General features: G+C 39.2%; 1 protein-coding gene across 1 annotated transcript in view; it reads right to left on the bottom strand.

Annotated features, from left to right (window-relative positions):
- Nucleotides 1-20,998, bottom strand: part of chsy3 (chondroitin sulfate synthase 3) — a 45,307-nt gene continuing 24,309 nt past the window's right edge. The window contains exon 3 of the mRNA XM_036595337.1: nucleotides 1-2,473. Coding sequence (XP_036451230.1) covers nucleotides 902-2,473 — 1,572 coding nt within the window. The 3' untranslated portion in view covers nucleotides 1-901. The remainder of the gene's footprint in view (nucleotides 2,474-20,998) is intronic.

Below are 20,998 nucleotides of genomic sequence, written 5' to 3'. Positions count from 1 at the left end.
TGCTTTTCAGTGTTTTTTTATTATAAATAATCCATTTTAATATTATTTAGTTGCCAGAAAAACTAACAACATAAACAAGCCACAAAGCAAAATGATAGATGCATTTTGTTCATCAGAGCAGAGGCTGCACAAAATAGTGAGAAGAGAAAATAAGAGTAAGCAGACCATGAAATATAGAACACAGCAAAAGTTGGACGGAAGCCAGTACCTTAACAAAACAAGCCTACTTCAACTAGAAAATAAACTACAATCACTTATCAAAATACTGCAGATGAATTACAATATGATTTTCTTAGTATAAATAAAAAAAAAATCTATTTCTCTTCAGTCCCCTTTCTTGAAGGGACATTTAAAGCACATTTGTGGTACTTTCAATATTACTGTCCCCATCGTTCCATCTTAATTTATTATCCATTCATCACACTGTGGTAGTATTTGTGTCCATTTTCACATGGGGAGAAGAGCACTTCTCTTACAGCCTCAAAGACACAGATTGTATAAAACACATTCGGTGATGGTCACATGATGAGAAATATGCTCCTGAGTATATCAGCAGATTTCACGATTGCATCAGTGATACCCTCTCCCCCCAAAAGCAAACAAATGACGAACCACAAGCCCTGAAATTTCAGACTGGGGCACAGAATGTCCTTTGGAAGACGTTGTTGAAAATTCAACTACACTAACAAATTAGAAGTTGCTCCAAACACTTGTAGAGTACCTTTAATTGCACACATTTGCACATTAGACCCCTCCCCACACGCTCACACAAACACACACACACACACACACACACACACACACACACACACACACACACATATACACAGCCAGTCAGTCTGTTGCTGCTTTCATGCAGAACTGAGGTAATCTCCAGTGACATTGATGGATAGCTGGAATGTCAGGAGGAAGTTCTGTTGTATCCTATGCCTAAGTGTTTCTCCAGCCACAGTTCTGCTAACTGCATCGCAGATGCATATGTACTCGCTTTGGACCCGAGGCACATTTTGTATTGCTTGGGCTCTAGATTAGTGTCGCAGTGGACAGGATGATAAATATGCACAATTCCGGTTTCCTGTGAGCGGAACGCTTTTAAACCGGAGTTGATAACTTTAGTGAACAAGTCTACATCTTCCAAACCCCAGCCTTGTATTGATGTGTCGAAGCCTCCGGCCTTCAGCAAGTCACTTTTGAATATGCATGTGATGCCGAAGCCGTAATCTCGCCAGAAGCCAGTCTTCTTGGTGAAGACAAAGTTGCTGTCTTCTGGACGGCTCCCAGCATAGACAATTTTTGGATCATACTGGCTGAAGACAACGGGAAAGTAAGCCTGACTCCCCTCAACAGCATTGTCTCTACATCGCTGGAGTGCATCACTATTGAACACCAGGTCCACATCACAGAAGAACAACAGCGAGTTATTACTAAGCTGAGAGGCACCCATCTCTAGGGCAAGACCCCTAGAAAACTCCCCTGTCATTGGTATTACAGACAGATCTGCTTTGGGATATTTATTATGGTAGTCCTTAATCAGCTCCAAGTGCTTTTCCTTATCTTGGTTGCTATCATTTTCCACCAGTATGATGATGAGTTTCACATTCTGGTTTGAAATAAGGCAGATCTTCTCAAAATTGTCCATAAAACGTAAGAATGTATCATACCTGCCTGTTAGAGGCACGAGAAAGTGAACCTTCTTTTGACTATCCTCTCGAATCTCTTTCATAGACTCTGAGAACTGAAACGGGGCGAAGATCTTGAGTGAATTCGAAAGGAATGAAAAGGACTGAGAGTCGCTGTTAATGGCCTCCACTAACTCGGCGACATCCAGCTCCTCAGTCTCACGAAAAAAGGGCCGACTGAAGGACTGCTGCAGGTAGACGTGCCTACGGACTGGCACGGTCACTTTTCGCCCTTTGTGCCTCTTGTAGAGCAGCAGAAGATCCAGGATGTACTCAGCACCACAGAGGGGGTTCAGCCTTCTGTAGCCATACTGAATCTCTTTGAAGTCAATGACTCGGCCTCGAGCTTTGGAGTTCTCGTTTATCATCTCCATCACCTGGAGCACTGTGTCCTCTAGTGCAGAGTGAAGTGCTCTCCCAAGACCTTGCCTGGGCATTTGCTTCTCGCTAGTAGAGAACAGGTGCCTACGAGTCAGGAATTCCCACTCAATAACATCTTCACGTTCGGTTGGCTGGTAACGAGTGTAAGAAGGTGGCGCCCCCAGTTGTTGGTCTTCCCACTGCACCTCTGTGTTGCTAAGGTGGCTCATGATGATGCTCTCACGATGCAGCTGGATGGTACGGTAGCGGAGCTGGGAGATTTGCCGACTCAGCATATAATTGTGGAGCCGGTACTGGTAGGCTGGACGCTTGTTGGGGTGCAAAGTGATGGCACTGTGAATCTTGCTGCTGTGAAGTTCCTCAATGAAACCTTTCTTGTTATGCTCATAGTTTTCATAGAACAGTTGCTGCATCTGCACAGAGATAAGAAAGAGGGAGAAGGAGAGAGATGAAACAGCAAGATGAGTTTTTCTTTTTTTTTTTTGATCACAGAAATAGAAAGTGATCCATTAATCAAGAAAATCTTAATACAGCCATTTCACAGTCATTTAACAAAGGCAGTATTAATGATATAAATCGGTACATTATGACTGCGGGGGAATATGCAAGTTAATGTTAAATTAAAGATTAATAAGAAAGACTTAAAGTTCCTAAAAATCCATTTGCCTGATGAAGGTCGTTGACAAATGAGTGTGCAAACTACAGCATAGTGCAGGAATTTTACTTATTACTTGGTAAATTACATTCTGGTTTGTCCTGCTAATAAATCCAACAGCCCTGCAGACAGACTGCACATAATGATTTGTGACTGTGGGGGGAGACAAATACATGTTGTACTTGATTCATGTGTAGAGTCTATGTCCTTAAAGGTGAAATGCAGTATCAATGGACTAAACAGCATAGATCTTTCAATCCAGAGTAAAAACAGATTTTAGAACTGCTGTTTGAAAGACGTGGATCACATAAAAAAATAAACATAAAATACAAAATAAAAAAATACAAAATATATTTCAAAACATTACACACTGATATATAATGTATTTGTAAATAAAAACTATGCAAATGATAAGTGATTAAAACAAATTGTTACTTCAACTGCTAGCACCTTTTGTAAGAAGGCCCTACTGGTTTTGTATAATACGGTGGTGCCCAGCCCTGGTCCTGGACCACCACTGTACATTTTGGTGTTTTTCCTATATTAACACACCTCATGCAACTAACTAGCTAGTTAGGAAGCTCCCCTGAGTTAAAGTGGGTTTGTTAGAGCAGGACAACATTAAGATGTGTAGGACAAAGGTTCTCCAGGAGTGTAATGTGAATATTATCATATTGAGACCTTTTATTATTTGTGCAATTGTGAAACTATCTACAGAATCTAATCCACGGAATCAGAAGTTATATGTGACTTCAAATCTAAAAAAGAAAAGTGTACACAGACCAATATGGCAGGAGAATGGACAGACAACTTTTTCCAAATAAAAAATTGTATTCAATTTCAGACATGTGTTTCAAGAATATAGTAATATCTCATACGCAAGCGTATAAAAATTATATATTAATTATATATTTCAGCTCAGCAAACCTGCAATATCAAGGGAACCCCTGAGAGTATTAGTATACTGAGGATGCTCATCCAACATAAGAAGATAATTTTCTAACTACAATTTTCTGGAAAACTCGCTTCTACATGCTAACCTCCTGTAGCAAAGAACTACATCTTTGATTTGTGTTAATATATATTTCATGTAATGTAGTTCCAGACTTTTTATGAACAACAGAAAATGAAAAACTGGACTGTTTAGAGTAAGGTTGGTCACTGCTTGTTTCTGTTGTGTCTATCAGCAAAATGTGGTTAAAAATGGTTTTAATGATCGAGTGGGCCATTTGAAGAAATGCGTCAGAAAACAGAAAAACAAAAGCTTTTAAATTACGGACAGTGCTGGTGGGGAAACAGCTACTCTGGTGTTGTGTTTAAATGTTCTCTTTATAATGCACTGGTCTTTGGCCCAGCCAAAAGATGCAAGGCATAGCTGCTTTGGGGTTAAACTAAAAAGTGTTGTTGAAGATCCTAAAATCCTATACTCCTGTTAACATGATATATTAGTGTTTCTTATCTCAGAATCCAGAATCGCATCATCCACTGTTGCTTGGAAAGCAGCTCAGCAGTTCTTCTCCCGTTTGTTCTTCAGTTCATCCCTTTAAGTGCAAACGTTAACTTTTTAAACCAGACACTCTGCACTGCTGAGGGTGTGCTAGAGCATGCCCCCCCCCACACTGGAAAAAGTCGACGTGCTTTTTACAAAGTTCAGGAAACAAACCTTTCCAACCCAGGTTTTTGCAGTCCCACCAGACTGAAGCTGCATCTTTGGGTAGAGTCTTGACACAGACTATACAGAGTACCCACATTTATGCATTTTATCACACCTGCTTGCTTAGTAATGTATAGTTTATGGTATTTTATGCTAAACAGAGCACTTTTATGTCAGTAGTAATTGCTCCTTCACAAAAATCTAACTTTAAGCCAGTACAAGCGGTGCATCTTGTAGGCAAATCTATGTAAATAATCAGCTTATGCTCATTCCTTCCACATCTTCCTAGAAATTCCAAAATGAAACGTAGCATTAGAACTGCAATGGTCAGGAGAAAGAGTTATCTATGGTAAAAAACACTGTGCAGCTGAAAGAGGCTGCTGTTTTGTAGCTGCACCAGGATGGTTCAGTAATGTGAAACCAGTGAAACAAGCAATGCTGTTCTTGGGTTAGTTCTTTTTTGGTCTTTAAAGATCAGTAATGTGGCTTTCGAGTCCTTTTTGAGCAAGGGTGAGGTCCTGTTCTAGACATTCCTTGGCTGCATAGTAATTCTTCCATTTTCACACCACTGTTCCAGACATTAGCAAGCACATTTTCTCCACCAGATTTCTCCATTGAGCTGAGGACTACTGCTCCACTTTCTGCTGCCAGATGAAATAAACATGGGCAGAGCTTAATCTTTAATTAATTATGGCCTAGAACAATGGAAATTATTATTTTCGCTGGAACTGAACAGAAATGGCTGAAAGCTACTAAAGTAACCTCAACGGAGAGATAAAAGAATTGTAATATTGTCATAGCTGAAATTCAGAGGGCAGAAGATATAAATAGAAGTTCTCGGAGACATTTATTTATATTATCTGACTCTGTCCTGCTGTGAAGCCACAGTCAAGATATTTTTTTGAAATAGAGCCTCTAAATCATGAAGAGCATGAATGAACAGACTGAACCCAGCAACACCTTCGTATCCACACAAGTATTTCCTGGTTTATTAAGTAGTTTTATTTTACTGGCATTATGAAGTAAGTATGTGCATCAGTCTAACACATCTGATGGTGAATGACCTTTTTAAATCCAACACACAAGTGATGGTGACATCACTTCATCCAGAGCTTCTAGTTTATCATTACAACTGATTCACTACAAGAAATGTAACAAACATCTTATTACATTTACTGAACATAACACAACACTTTCCAAACCTTCATCAGTGTGGACTGAAACTAAGGATTTACACTGATACTCACTGGTCACTGATACTATTGGTTAACCATTCCAGGCACCAGTATTAGTTAGTAGTGGCCGGTATGGGCAAAAATAAATAATATCACAGTATAATTCAAATAAATGACAGTTTTGGTATATCACAGTATAGTGTGCAGTGCTTCCCACATATAGCTTATATTCTGCTGTTTCAGGGACATGTAGCAAAGTATATTTTAATAGTTTAAAAAATGTTTAGCTGTTTTTAATACATTAAAAAAACATTTTGACCGCTAAATGTATGCAGCTTGGGTTGGGGATCAAGGGAGCGAGGGAGGGAGAGGAAGAGAGAGAGAGACAGTTTAAGAAAAAGTGTATTTTGATGATTTCAGCAGTCAATGTTTGAGTAAAAGACATTATTCAAGTCTAGCTTGTGTCTTCTACATGTTTTCTACATGTATTTGACCCCTAAATTCCTAGTAGGCTGCAGTGCAACAAAGCCAAACAAAAAGGCTTGGAAATGTATCTAAATCATTGTCTTTTACAGTACTAATAAAGATGAAAGGTTAAAACTGAGGCAGGCAGCAGGTCAGACCTTCTGTTTTTATGTATATTTACGTGATCGTATATCATTTCACAGGGAAAAAAATACATCAATCACGCTCAAAGTAGACATAAGGACAGTCTTAGCATTATTAATATTTGTATTACTGACATACATAGTCTTGTAAATGAAAAGTTGTGTATTTGTAATAGCCATGTGCAATCACTGTAAAAAAAAATATATTACTACGAATTTTGTAATTTATACATCACTGCTGTCAGAAGAAAACCTTGTATCTCCATTTTTGGCGTTTTTTAGTTTTGAAAATAATTTGAAAATTTGTCGCCCCCCCCTTCCTTAACAACAAAGTACATATGTATATTTTATATCTGTGGGAAACACTGAGTATATTACACACACACACACACACAGTGGGAGGTGAGAACAGCAGTGTTTTCATTTTCACTGAAATGCGACTGAAAGGTCCCTGAATCTGCTGAACAGACTAAACTTAGCAGGTTTTGCACTTGTTGTAAATGTGACTTATCTGCTTGAATTTTTGTTACATCGGTATTGAGGTTATGACAAACCTCATACTTTAAGAAAAATTTCAGCCGCTATATTGGATGATTCGGAATATCGCCAACTACTATCTCACTATTTGGGTATTTATTATGCTGAATCACAGACGGTTCGAGAGAAAATACATAGGCCAACGTTTAGTGCAATGCGGCAAAACTGCAACAATTTTACTATATTTAAGATTAATTTAGTGTATTATACTTTCCTACAACAAAACGCGAGTAATTCACCAAGGTTGTCAAGGACGCACTGTCAAGAATGTGTTGTGATATCTTGGCACATCGACTGAGGAGGAAAAACTCTGTGCAGTAGACAACTCATCACCGTCTACCACTGCACTGGTTAGCTTGCGTGTTAGCATTAGCTCAATAGCTCATCTGAAGGGACAGCCTCCAATACTCAAGCACAGTGACCAAAAGATTACCATTGGCTTTTTTGGATAATAAGGCATGTTTTTAAATGTACACATCTAGGAGTTGCTAAATTCTCAGGTTACTGACTATTATAACCTGCTTGCACCAATGCATCAGTTTACTGTGTCTGTGCATTGTGACACATTATTGTCAGATGAAAGCCCCATTTTTCATTCCCTGTGGTCAACAAAATATTTGAATATCTGTTCATCTCATATATTCGAATATCAAAATTAGTCACAATGCACACCCATTATTGAAACAGGACATGCTGATCGTATTTTGATTTTTTAATGAGCAGCATGTCTGAATCAATGAAGCCCAATCATCAGACTACATTTTACAAGTCTAAGGTTCTTTTTCTGTGGTTCTGCAGAATAATTAACAGTGCATTAAACTCTGTATCATTCGTGTACTTCTATTCATGCCCCTCATGCCATTACAGTTGTTGCATGTGGAATAATATAGCAGGTTCATTTGCACACCACTGATATTTTCCTCCCTGGTTAACAGCATTTTCAAAAAGGTGATGTTTCAAATCAATTCAGACTTTTTCCAAGATGTTTCTGGTTGGAGCAGAGAAATATCTCCTCTTTACAGCTCCTCTTTATCTTTTCTTTTTCTCAGTTATTATTCTCTATCGTCATACTATTGTTTCCATATTTGTCATGTAAAATAATTAAAAATTAACGCATGTTTCCTTAAAGAATCTGCCATTAATCTTCTACTACTGTGCAAAATCCATAAATGTCTCATCAGGATTGACTACAGACATTTTGAAAGTCAGTGATGTCAGTATCACTTGCTGGATTATGCTTTATGAATTATCGTTCTCACAGGTACCTGGAACAGTACACTGCTACAAGTTGTTCGACATATACATGAACCCTGACAGAGCAACAAATGTTAGGATGAGGCTACTTTAGTGACTGTGATGTGTTGATGTGACACAAAATGCATTTAAAAACTAACAAAACGCACAAAAAGTGATAAGGATTCATTTGTTGTAAAATAATTAATGCTTCAGGCAGACACACCCATACAAACAGCTGCCAAAGCACAGTTTATCTGTTGCTTCTCTTCAAAAAGCACCAGCTAAGGCACCTCGACAGTCTCTTTTATAAACAGAATGTTGTTGCCTGGATGAAAATATCTTTATTGACAGATTTTGATTTCATATTTGAGGACCACCTCATTAGGACCGGTCTCAAATCCACGTCTTGATAAGTTCTTTATAAGATATGTCTCGGCAGAAGAAGCAGTATTGATTGGATTGCAGCACTGTGTTGTTCCTGTTTGTGAGTAAATAAGCACCTCGTCTTCCTTTCTCAGATAAAATCTATTAGTTCCTATGGTGGCAAGGTAAAGGAGTTCTCTCTACCTCACATTCTAGTATTTGAATACTGATAGCTGATTTAGAACAATGAACAATCACAATTGACTGTCCTTCAGTTATAAATGTTGGTCGTATTTTGTAGCCAAGATGACTCCTGGTTCACAGCTTCACATCACCTTTTCCTTTAAAATGATCATTTTCTGTTGCAGTCCTCCACTTATACTCATTCGTCAAGCTGCACTGACACTGACATTGCTGTTTATAGAATATCATCTCCAGTGTTTCAAGGAATGAGGAAAAAAACAGTCCACATAAGTATAAGCAAAGTATATCAAAGTTTCTGCACAATCTATAATATAAGAAACTACTGCAATTCAGTATTCACAACCTGTCGCAATACACTCACATAATAAAACAGGAACACAAAAAGCATGACAAGAACGTGAATTGTTTGTTCAATATCTATTTTGAATGACTTCCAGTACTCAATATTAATATCAACAAAAGTATAGAATTGACACATAAAGTGCTAAAAGTCTACATGACTGCAACTGCCATTAAAGTAACTTCCATAGGATACTGATGTGATTGATTTGGAGATGCTGATCAGCCATATGGGGGGAGGGGGCGGTGGGCAGGAATTATCAGTGCACTCAGACACAGCTGAGTGTGAAAACCCACTGGGACCTGAGCTTAGTGACAGCAGAGAAATTCATTGCGGCATGCAGGATTTTGAAGGCTCAGCCTGTGGAGGGGATCCAGGCTAACTTTACTGGCTGCTGTGAGGTTTGGTGAGAACGGTGAGAATAAATTGAGTTCACAAAGCGTAACTCGGGTTCCTCTTTTAAGTCCGTTATACATCAAATGTATCATTTACAGGCAGTTCCATAGTGAGATAACACAGGAGAAATTGACGTGCCGCAAACCATCCGCACGCCTGCTTTGCTCCGACAGCGGCTGATGCCTGAGTACAAAGGGCTTCCAAGAGGCTGAGAGCGATGATTTCCCCGTCTCCAATTTTACAGCTTTAAGCCACAGACAAGTAAACTCATCAAAGTGCTGCTGAGTGTAAACTCTGGTTTGAAAGATGGACAGGCAGTTATATAAAAATAGCCCTCTGCACACTGTGATATATTACCCATCACCCATTTAATAGTTTTCACTGCTGTGGACAAAATCTGTATTTTACACAGTTCGACTCTGTCAAAAACTCTACAGCAGTGTTCAAAAAGCTATGCTGCACCAGAGAGAGGTAAGTCCTCGGTAGAACTGCTATGAACACTACTCATTTATCACACACTTTAAAGGCCACTTAGTCACATCATCAGAAAGGAGTCAAAAATATTTGACAGAGAAAATAGTGTTGATGTAAACGATAGTAAGCTGCCAGTAAAACATTACTTTGCTTGTGATTAAAAGTTATCCTGCAAGTTAATCTCTCACTTAAACCATTTCACAACCTGCTCTCAATTTACACCCTATTAAACAGACACACAACTAAAGAAACAGCATACTGTATATTTTACTGGCCTTTAAAAAAATGCGTACCACAATGTCGTGGTATTCCATTCAATATATACACCGATCAGGCATAACATTATTTACCCTGTTCTTCAGTGGTCAGGACCCCCATGGACCCTCACAGAGCAGGTACTATTTGGGTGGTGGATCATTCTCTGCACTGCAGTAATACTGATGTCGTGATGGTGTGTTTGTGTGTTGTGCTGGTATGAGTGGATCAGACTCAGCAGTGCTGCTGGAGTCCAATCACTGTCCACTCTATTAGACACTCCCACCTTGTCAGTCCACCTTGTAGATGTAAAGTCGACGACAGCTCATCTGCTGGTGCACAGTTTGTGTTGGTCATCTTCTAGTCCTTCATCAGTGGTCACAGGACGCTGCCCACAGGACGCTGTTGGCTGGATATTTTTGGCTGGGGAACTATTCTCAGTCCAGCAGTGACACCGAGGTGTTTTAAAAACTCCAGCAGCACTGCTGTGTCTGATCCACTCAGACCAGCACAACACACACCTACACACCACCACCACATCAGTGTTACTGCAGTGCTGAGAATGATCCACCACCCAAATAGTACCTGTTCTGTGAGGGTCCATGGGGGTCCTGACCACTGAAGAACAGGGTAAAAGGGGGCTGACAAGGTATGCAGAGAAACAGATGGACTACAGTCTGTAACTGTAGAACTACAAAGTGCACCTATGTAGTAAGTGGAGCTGATAAAATGGACAATGAGCGTAAAAACAAGGAGGTGGTCATGTTATGCCTGATCGGTGTATATAGCTAGCTTTTCTTACCAACACCAGCCAATGTTTGATACATTTTCTTCAAAAGCTGACACAAACTAAAAATTAATCTGAACAGGCAGAAGCTTCAGGAACACAGCTTATTTGAGCGCAGCTTACATCTGAACACAACTTCTGTAGATGTAGTTTAGTCAGCATTTCTCTTGACTTTTCTTTGGATCAGATGGATGTATAAAGGACAAAACATGCGTAAAGGATACTCCAGTAGCATCCTCGAAAACTGTCACAATGCAGGCTGCATTAGAAGGATCCTTCTGATTAACTGGTGAGCTGAATCAGGTGCGTTTCAGCATGAAAACTGCCAACTATACTGGACTCTTGCCCTACAGGACCACAGTTGGGTATCTCTGCTACCACATATATAGTAGATTATTACACCACTCCATTAGTATCATTTTTTGCATCCATACTGATTTCCGTAAAGCCTCATTTCATTGCACATTAGTGCCGTATGCAGGGTACTAATGTGCAATTAGTGGAGGAAGTTGGAGAAGCGCTAAAAGAAACGGCAGAAGTTATAAAAACACTGTTAATGGTGTTGTGATACACAAGCACACTCCTTAATTATGTGGTCGGTGGAACAATTGATGCTGGCTATTTTTTATGTTTCAGTTCAGTTGATGTACATCAGATCTACTCAACAGAATGAATGCAACTGACAAAACTGACTTACAGGATAATGTAACTTTCGATAAAAAAGATGAATCACTGGCTGTGACTTGGACAGGAATGCTAAGATGCATCAAAACATTTGCACAAGAGCAAAGATCTCACATTATTTGGTGCATTTCTGCTGATTTATATTAATGTAGACAGTATGTGAAATATTAAGTAGCTGCTTAAAAATCTAAAATGATTTGCAAGTTCAAAAGCTGTCAGATATCCAGCCTTAGCCCAGCTCAAATGAATAGTTTCTTTATAACACCAAGTTTGCTTAATAAAAGAAATAAAGCTTTGATTGTTCTGTGCCATGAATTGTCAGGTCACTGAACAGAGCTGAATACTAAAATGTTAAACAAGGATTCACTGGTATAAGGAAAAAGAAAATTAAAATGACAACTCTTAATGAAATCCCTTTCTTTGAAGCCAGTGGATATGAAGAAATGAAAACGTGTGCAACCAGTGTGCTTTACTGCCTTTTGGGGGGAGAAGAAATATCCATTACACTGAAAAGCAAGGGAACTGCACAAGTAATACCGTGGGTGATGGTGGGGTATTACGGATTGTTCTTTGTTGGGCATTACTTGGCATTTCCCAGAAGACCAAGAGGGAATGGTGAATGCTCAAGCAGAGACGAATCGTACATGGCCTGCCTGAGCGGCCCAGGCAGGCTTTGCGGCAATTGCTGTTGCTCAGTTAATCCAACCTCTCCCATGTTCAGGCCTAGTGAGAACTACTTAATCAGCTTTGAGTCCACACAGTTTGCTTTGGGCATTTGAGCATATCATAACTGAGGCCATAATTCAGTGCAAGGGCCTGTGGGAGGACAGCAGCTTCCTGCATCTGAAAGCATTTTTCCAGCTTCAGCGCACCTGGGAATAACACAGGCCACTGGAAAGCACCAGCACTCCCTGCACTGTTCTTGCATACATTAACACAGCTTTAGAGGCAGTGAGCCCTGCCAATCTCTACTTTTGAGCTTTGTAGCTAGACCCTTTGAGGCGACTTCACAGGTGGATCATAAGCTGAGGCAGGTACGCTTTCAAAGCACAGTGCTTCCATCAAGGTCTAAAAAGAAGAGCACTCTGTCAAAGACTGTGATGGTGGTAAAAAATACATAATTTTTACATAATCAGCCAGTAGTTGGAGAGAGATAATACCAAAACGCAAATACGCTCCCAGGTCTTTGTAATTTTCCATTTTCTCAGTCAAAAGATGGCACAGCTGTGTACAATGGATAACAGGGGTGAGGATCAGTGCTGACACACTAATGCTTATACTGTAAACTAAGAGCTGCTGATGTCACCTTAGAACACCCATTTCTACAGTTTAAAATGTTTCAAGCCAACAATTCAAATGTTGGTTCAAGTCTTTGAGAATAAAATGAGTTGAGTCCTGCAGTAATTTATTATTTTCTAGCTAAAAGTGTCATCATAAATGCTCTTTCCGTGAATGCGCAGTTTGGCTGTCTGTCTAAGCAGGGTCCACTCTTCAGTCTCCTACTTATTAGACATCAGCAACTCTGCACTTCCTCTCTTCTGCGAAAGCATAAAGTGGTTAAACAAATGAAATTCTGGCATGTTAATACAAGAAAGTGAGGTAAAGTCATTCTATTTTAGGCTGGATTTCTATGTGTAAAAGCTCAAACAGTGTCTGTTTTATTGGTCAGTAGCTGGCTATTAACAAAATGTGAGATTTAAGTAAACATGTTCTGAAATTTAGTTCTGATGCAAAGCACAACAGGCTAACCACTTCCTCTAAGACAAACATCCCTCTATGCTCTGATGTAAACCACAAGAAAGCAAACTTTGAGAACTAGTTGTGCTTGAAAGCCTGACAGTTTGAAGTTGCGTTTAAAAACGTACGGTATTGTGCAAAAGTCAGAGACCACAGTTTGTGTTCCAGTCAAAATAGCCATTAAGTAGAAGTTATGCATTTTCAGAATCAGGAAAAAAAAAATTAGAAAACTTATACTACACATAAATTACGTAAAGTATCCAAAAAAAAATCTGTAAGTATTTGTCCATTTTTGTGCACCCTACTCTTGCTTTAACTCTTCCATCATTCCAATCTTAAAACCTGTCAGTTACAGCTGTATCCTTTCAACAAATGTTTAGCACGTCTTTCTCCTGTGCATCTAAAATGGCTAAAAGATTTCAAAACTGGAGATCAAAAAATGACTAAAAGATACAGACAAAATAAGATTCCTAACAACTGTCGAAGACCTGGAAGACCACCAAATCTGTGACCATCAGATAAACAGCATTTAAAGCTCTAATCTTTGAGAGAGAGGAGAAAATCTGCACTCTTGCTTCAGATCTGAAAAAATCCACATGTTTCTGTCCATCTTTCCACTGCAAGAAGACATCTGTCAAGAAGCCACTACTGAGGAAAGAACAAACAATAAGAACACTTGCACTAGAATGCCAAAACTGAACATCTGAGAGGTGAAGTCATGTTTTATGGACTGATTCTAGACTGAGTCTAAATTTCAGATCTTTGGGAGTAACAGAAGGCAGCATGTACGCCACCAAATCATTAAAGGACTCTCTGAAAAATCAAGTATGTTGCAAGTTTGGGGATGTACAACAATATCTGTGGTTGGTGATTTGTTTGGGATTAAAAACATTATGAAAGCTGACAAGCAGGCCTGGGCGATAGGACGATGTCCATATCGTTGATGACTGACAAGTAACCTGAGTTCCACATTAAAATAAACATTACTGTTTGCAGTAACATTTATTTTAATGACAGGTAAAGCAGTTCAAAATAGATTCTGGGTAGTTTTAGTAACGATTCTCATTAAAACAGTTCATGTACAAAAAATACATACACACCAAAAATAAAATAGAAAGTAAAATAAAAAAGTCAAAACTGCAGAAGACCCTGTGTATTTGTTTGGAGGGCCAGAAGGGGCGAGGGGGGAGATATAATCATTAATCTCGATTTTTTAACTAGAAAATATCATGTAAATTATTTTTACAAACTGACCAGGCCTACTGATAGGTACAAATAAATATATTATGCACTTCCCTCTAGAAAAAAACATTTGGAAAAAAAATTAATGCCACAGTGAGATAATGGCCCCTAGCACACTGCTAAAAAGATGAAGACACACAAAGAAGCTGCTGTTGTTCTCAAAAACAATGGACCTATAAGACTGAAATTTGAAGGTATGGGAAAACATCCCTGCAGATTTTTTAAAAACTGAATGACTGAAAGTCTCCTGAACAGAATGGAAGCCTTAATTAACGGCAAAGGGTGAATACACTGAATACTTAAAAGGTATTATATTTAGTTGTTTAGGTTTCTTTGCAATTTTCTGTCAATTATATACCAGCTGGCCACTTCATTAAGTACACCTTGTATCTACACTCACCGTCCATTTTATCAGCTCCACTTACCATAAAGGTGCACTCTGTGATTGTATAATTACAATTCTCTGCATACTTTCATAACCCACTTTCACGCTGTTCTTCAATGGCCATAAACCCCTCCCCCACCCCCCCACACCCTAGGGACCATCACTAAGCAGGTACTTTTCGGTTGGTTCCCAGCACTGCAGTGACATCAATATGGTCTTGTCTTAGCATGTGTAGAACTACAAGTGCACCTATATGGTAAATGGTCCTAATACAATGTACAATACGTGTAGAAACAAGGTGTACTTAATGAAGTTTTTTGTGATGCTGAAAAATTACTGAATTTATGGCCATTCTTACTGGAAATTAAATAAATGAAAAGGTGTCTCTGATTTTGCACAGTACTGCAGATTAAATTCATGGCCCAAACTTTCAGAAGAAGAGTGTACAGTGATTCCCATCTCATAAGAAGTTTAGTATCCAAAAATACCCATAGACCTGGTGTAGCCTTTCACTGCGGGCAAGGTACATGCTGGGTTTATCGATTTGGTCATTAATATCTCTGCTGGAAGAAATCCACATCCACAGGGTGGGAATACCCAGTGGCAGAGCACCAAGGTCAGCTTAGAACTTAAAGTCTGAAAAAGATGCAAGTTAAATTTTTGAAAGAGATGTAAGGGCCTTTACTTCTATAAGCAACCTGCAATAATGAATGTGCATTCTTCCTGCTGCGTTTCCATTCCACGCTGTGCCACTTCCGCTACAGGGACATGCAACAGAGATCAAATCTGTGCTTAATGTCTGAGTGCGCTAATAAAGATGGATGCAGGGCTGAACTGGCATCGCATTACTCACACTTAGGCGTACATGAAAGCAAACAGCAAGGCGATGGAAAATTTAATCTATTCTTAAACGCCCTTCTTTCTAGGGGCAGCACGTTACGAGATAAATGTCATGAGCTTGACATGTCCAGACCAAAATACATCCGACACTGTAAAAGAGGCCTCTGAATATGCACAAGAGGGAACAAGACAAGCATGAGCTCTTTCCGTAGCCAGTAAGCTACTTGGTTTATAGACCTAAGTAAAGCTATAGTGACAAACAGTGACGTACTTCACTCAAACAATACTTGATCAAACTTAAAAGGCTTACAAGCTACTGAGGTTTAAATGATTTAAGCAGGCTATTGAGGTTTTAAAGCACACAAGTACTTTACTTAATCCACCCTTCTCTTAAGCATAGCCCTTTATTTTGGAGGAGAGTTAGGTTAAAATCATGAAGAACCGTCTGGCTGACTGCTGCTCGATCAGTCAATTTCTGCCCCCAAACTGAAGATTACTGACAGCCTCTCTTTCCAAAGAGATGACGATATCAGAAAGAGCCGTGTCATTTGCACTCATTTTAAAGATGGCTCAGCATAATCATCGTATCTATCAGTTCCAAATTGCATTATCTGTCAATGCAGAGCCTCTGTATTCTAATAATTTCTTACAAATAACTAGTCTCTATACACTGTATGTCTAAGAAGTATGTCTAAGAAATACTAACAAACAAATCACATGAATTCCTCAGTATGTTTCTCAGCTTAGGAGGATGCTCTGAACATCTCACTGCAAAGGAACTTAGTTTATAGACAGAGCTCCAACTGGGTAACAGCCAGAGCTGTCCTTCCCTTCTTGGGTATATTTAGGCAATTCCAGGCTTTCATATTACCCTTAGATCTCAATCTTCCAAAGTCAGGCAATGCACAAGAAATTACACTTCACTGAACTATTGCAGCAGTAAGCCAGTTATTATTCTCCATTCCAACTGTGAAGAGTTCCTCAATCTGGTCTGCTCTGGGGGTTTTGTTGTTGCAGAAAATACTAGAGGACTAGGCCTGTGGGTCTAAAGGCTCTGTCCCATTATGCCCAACAGCTGTAAATCAGATGCATTCAGTGTTTCAGGATGTACTGGAACCTGACAGACAAAGTGCCATTAGTACCACGAGAGAGGAAAAAGCGATGACCTAACTGCTGTTCCATGCCAGTGCTAAATGGGCAGAGTTTGGCTGCGCTGAATAACTGAGAAGCACTTTGTTGGTGCTTGAAGTCCCAGTGGGACGAGAAAGGCAATGATTGCACACAGGAGTGGGCGGTGGAACAGCAGACCCAGCACAAAGCTAGAAATGTACAGAGCCCTAATGTGAGCCCAGATTTTCAGCCATTTTCCTGCCTGTCCTCTCTAACCATGTTTATTAACCAGTGTCCATGGAATTCCACACTCCATGTTGATGAGTGACATGAAAGGCAATGGTAAATCCTGGTATTGTAAAAGATCCTCACGAGAGGAAGAGTGTGCAACTTGCGTCAGGAAGATTCAGTTGAGAGACATTAAACTTTGATGTCTCGACCCAAATTCATCAAACATTATATATATATATATATATATATATGTATATATGTATATATATACACACACACACACACACACACACACAACCTAATCAACAACCATCACAACCATCTTCTCCCACCTCCAGAAATAGTCTCTGATGGAGTCAAATTTAGATCACAAACAGATATGAAGCATCTTTTGTGGCACCACCATTACCTGTGTGACCCATCCATCTCCGATGTCCTTCAGGGGCACTGACACCGGTGCGTTTGAGCAAGCCCAAAAATTATATTCAAGTGCTTGGAGGGTTGCCAGCTGTCGGTCTGCAGTGCTTCATGCCTGTAGGAACAGTTCTACTTTCCATTTCAAAGGAAGTATCCTTTTAGTCCCCTTGCCTGTCTGCACACTGAAATCCTTCAAAACAGTGAGGCAACATTCAGTAGTGACAGTAACATATATAAATAGCACTGTAAAAAAAAAAATATTCATTTAAGACTGTATACTGTACTGTGCATCTAGGCACATAATTTAAAAACATTTATCTTGGAAATACTTGTGTTTTTGCTTGTAAAAATAAAATGCATCATTAAAATGAAAACAAATAAACCTTGACACAGTAAAAAGTAACATTTAAAAGAATTTCCTACTTTGAAAAAAGTAGTTGATATCTTGTGAGCTATGGGATGAAGTGGAATGAAGTTTGGTTCCAGATTTTTCTTGGAGACCTTTAGCCACCACAGAGATTTTGTTATATTCCATCAGTAGCACACTTTAACTAAAATAATCAAGTATTGATTAGATAAACCAGGTGCTGGAAGATAACTACAAATAATAGTGGGCTACCTCGAGGAGAGGTCTGGAAATGGTTAAACGAACAAACTGACATACACAAAATCACTACTTATTATTAGTATTTGTCTTATTATTAGTGTTTTTATGAACAAATAAAACTTACTGACCAGACAAACAGCTTTTTAATTTTCATTTCTCAGGTGCCTAAAACCTCTGCACAGTACTGTATGTTGGCAATGTGAGCCTAATTCTCTGTGCTGCTTGATGTTCAAGCTTGTATAAGCTTGATGGGGACAGAGCAGCTAGTCGGAACAATACCTAAAATAACAGCGACAGGAGCTGGCTTAGCCTAATTAGCTTACATAAGCTGAGTTATTTAATAAGATGGCTAGCAATTTAAACATTTAAGCAGTGGATCCTATACGACATCTCTTCTTTCACTTTGTAAGGTTTCTGTAATAATCTGAATTAGTTTATAGAGCCATAAGTAAAATAATCAGTAAGGTGCATGTTCATTCAGAGCTGACTTGCTGACAACAATTCTGCTGCCTCTATACAAATGTGGGTTTCAGAGACATGTTTGTAAACATGAGCGTACAGATAAGCTTCTGTACTTTCTTAAGGTTTGTTCTTGTTTGAAATGGGCTCATGGGGACACACAGCTTGAGAAGGATTTTATGGACTAGCAATAAAGGAAGCATTGACTAGTTCTGTTTGCTCTGGGAGGGTCCTATAGGAGTGAGTAAACATAAGAGTTTTTAAAATCTTTAGATGGACCTTTACTTCATTCATAAAGATTGATGATCAGGCTCTAAAAGGCTGGGCGTGGGTCCAAGGTGAGCTCACAATACACTAAATCACAGTGACAAGGCTATTTGCCACGCTATCATGGTCCTGCTCTTCGGTGTACTCCTCTTTCCCCCGAGAGAAATAGGGTCCAGGCTATAAGGATTTACACATTCTCAATATCAATCACTGTAAATATACATGTTGATTATCGTCATAAACTTCTCAACGCATGCAAATACAGCATTTCATATAATAAATTCATATTCTAGGGATGCTACTAGGGATATGACTTTTTCCCCTTCCGATACAATACCTGATACTGTAGTATCGGCCGATACAGAGTACCGATACCAATACTAACTCTGTCTAATCGAACTAGCTTATAAGTGCTGATATTTATGCAGTTCCACTTTTTTACATTTTATTTTCGTAAAAGCTGTGTTTTGTGTCTCAGAACATACTTCATACAAACTTTTGTTTACTATATATAACTATTATTCACTATTATATAATTAGTAATAAGAACCATATTTAACAACCAAAGTACATGAACCATATACAGCTAAACCTATAACATGTCTATGTAAGCATAAAGCAGCTTCTCTAGCTCAGCAAAAACTACTAAATAAATGTTTTACATCCAAATTTCTCAAGTCATTTGTCTCATACGTGTGTCCCATTCACTCGTGCTTATATCTCAGAGCGTCAGACGCCGCCTCAGTTCAGTAAATCATCATTGTTCTTGCTGTCAATAGCAGCGACCTTCAGCCTTTTTTTCTTAGTTGGTTAAACCAACAGAACCCACTGCTGCATGAAGCAGCTGATCGACAGAGGCGCAACGCAGGTGAGGCTAGTGTACATAATAGCCTAGCTAGCAGGTTGCTATGCTAAACACTAAACCAAGCCTAAAGGCTATCATTACCCCAAGAGACTGGTTGGTCCTTCTATATGCCTCTCCGATGTTCATTCCCTTAATAACAACCTGGACTACCATTAACTTAGTCTGTAACTAACTACAGTGCAGGAGATGAGGAATCACTGAAAGAAGCCTTGATCAGCCATTCAGGTATGATGCACCAGTTGGTGTGTTTTTAGCTACTGTTTGTATGCTGCTAACTGGCTTATCTGTGCTATGCCATAGAAACGAATACCTTAGGAAGAATTACAACCAGTACATCAGCCACAACTGTTGCATTCACACAAAATACCAGTATTACAAATTTTGCCATAAGCATTTTTAGTGCTGCATGTCAACCCACACTGTTGGCATGTTGTTAGGTTTCATCTACTAGCGCTTGTGAACACTTACGAGCGCACATGCTTCATGGTACTGGTCATAGGTGTCAATATCCCCATATCTGATATCGCACACCGAGTTTAAATGCGAGTATCGGCACTGAGACTAATACGGTATCGGTTCAACCCTGGCTGTTACTTACAAAGTACCTTTACACATAGACTGTATATTACTGAACACAGTCAAACTTCTAGTAATGGACATCAATATGCACTCTTCAAACAAAATAAAAGTTTCACTTCCCTAATCAAGCCGGACCCTCATTTCTCTCTCCTTGCCAACGGAACTATTTTTGGGTTAAGCAAAACTGAACAGTAATTACAGCAGAAATGATCCATGTGTAGAGAGAGTGGCTTTCATTAGTTGTAATCTTCACTCTGACCGCTCCTCTCTTACAGCGTCCCGTTGAGCATCTAATGGGTTTCGGGGACGCATATTAATTACAGGGAGCTGGCTGACAAGAGAGGCTTCAAAAGCTTGTCTGCCATCATTTAATGCATCATATCTGCCACAGCGATCTCTCCTGACCACATGTGATAACTGATTTACACCCACAAATGACTCAATTCTCTTAACTGATTTCAGATTGACTTAATTAAGCACACTTGTCATTGATCTTATTAGGTAAAATATGAAACTCAAAGTAGAACAGATGGATTTACTCTTTAATGTAGTCCCTTGCACTCAACAGTAGCAGATTTGCCCACAGCAGTAAAATCCTTCATACCAAAGGTTTAAAAAAATCTGCCAACATCAAAGGCCCTGCACGGGATAATGGGTTAAAGGTCCTTTAGGGAACAATTTTGCCAAACTGCAATGACACACAGGGATGTTCTTGAAGCGCTGCCTAGCAGTGTCCTGCAGGGATTTCTAAAGGGCTTAATGAATTATTCATGTTCCAACTGATTGATTTATTTCTGAGGTCGAAATTTAAAAAATAAAAGCCACAAATCA

This window comes from Colossoma macropomum, unplaced genomic scaffold (assembly GCF_904425465.1).
Source record: "Colossoma macropomum unplaced genomic scaffold, Colossoma_macropomum, whole genome shotgun sequence".
NCBI classification, from domain to species: Eukaryota; Metazoa; Chordata; class Actinopteri; order Characiformes; family Serrasalmidae; genus Colossoma; species Colossoma macropomum.
The sequence above is the reverse complement of the archived record's forward strand: the minus strand, read 5'-3'. Positions and strand labels throughout refer to the sequence as shown.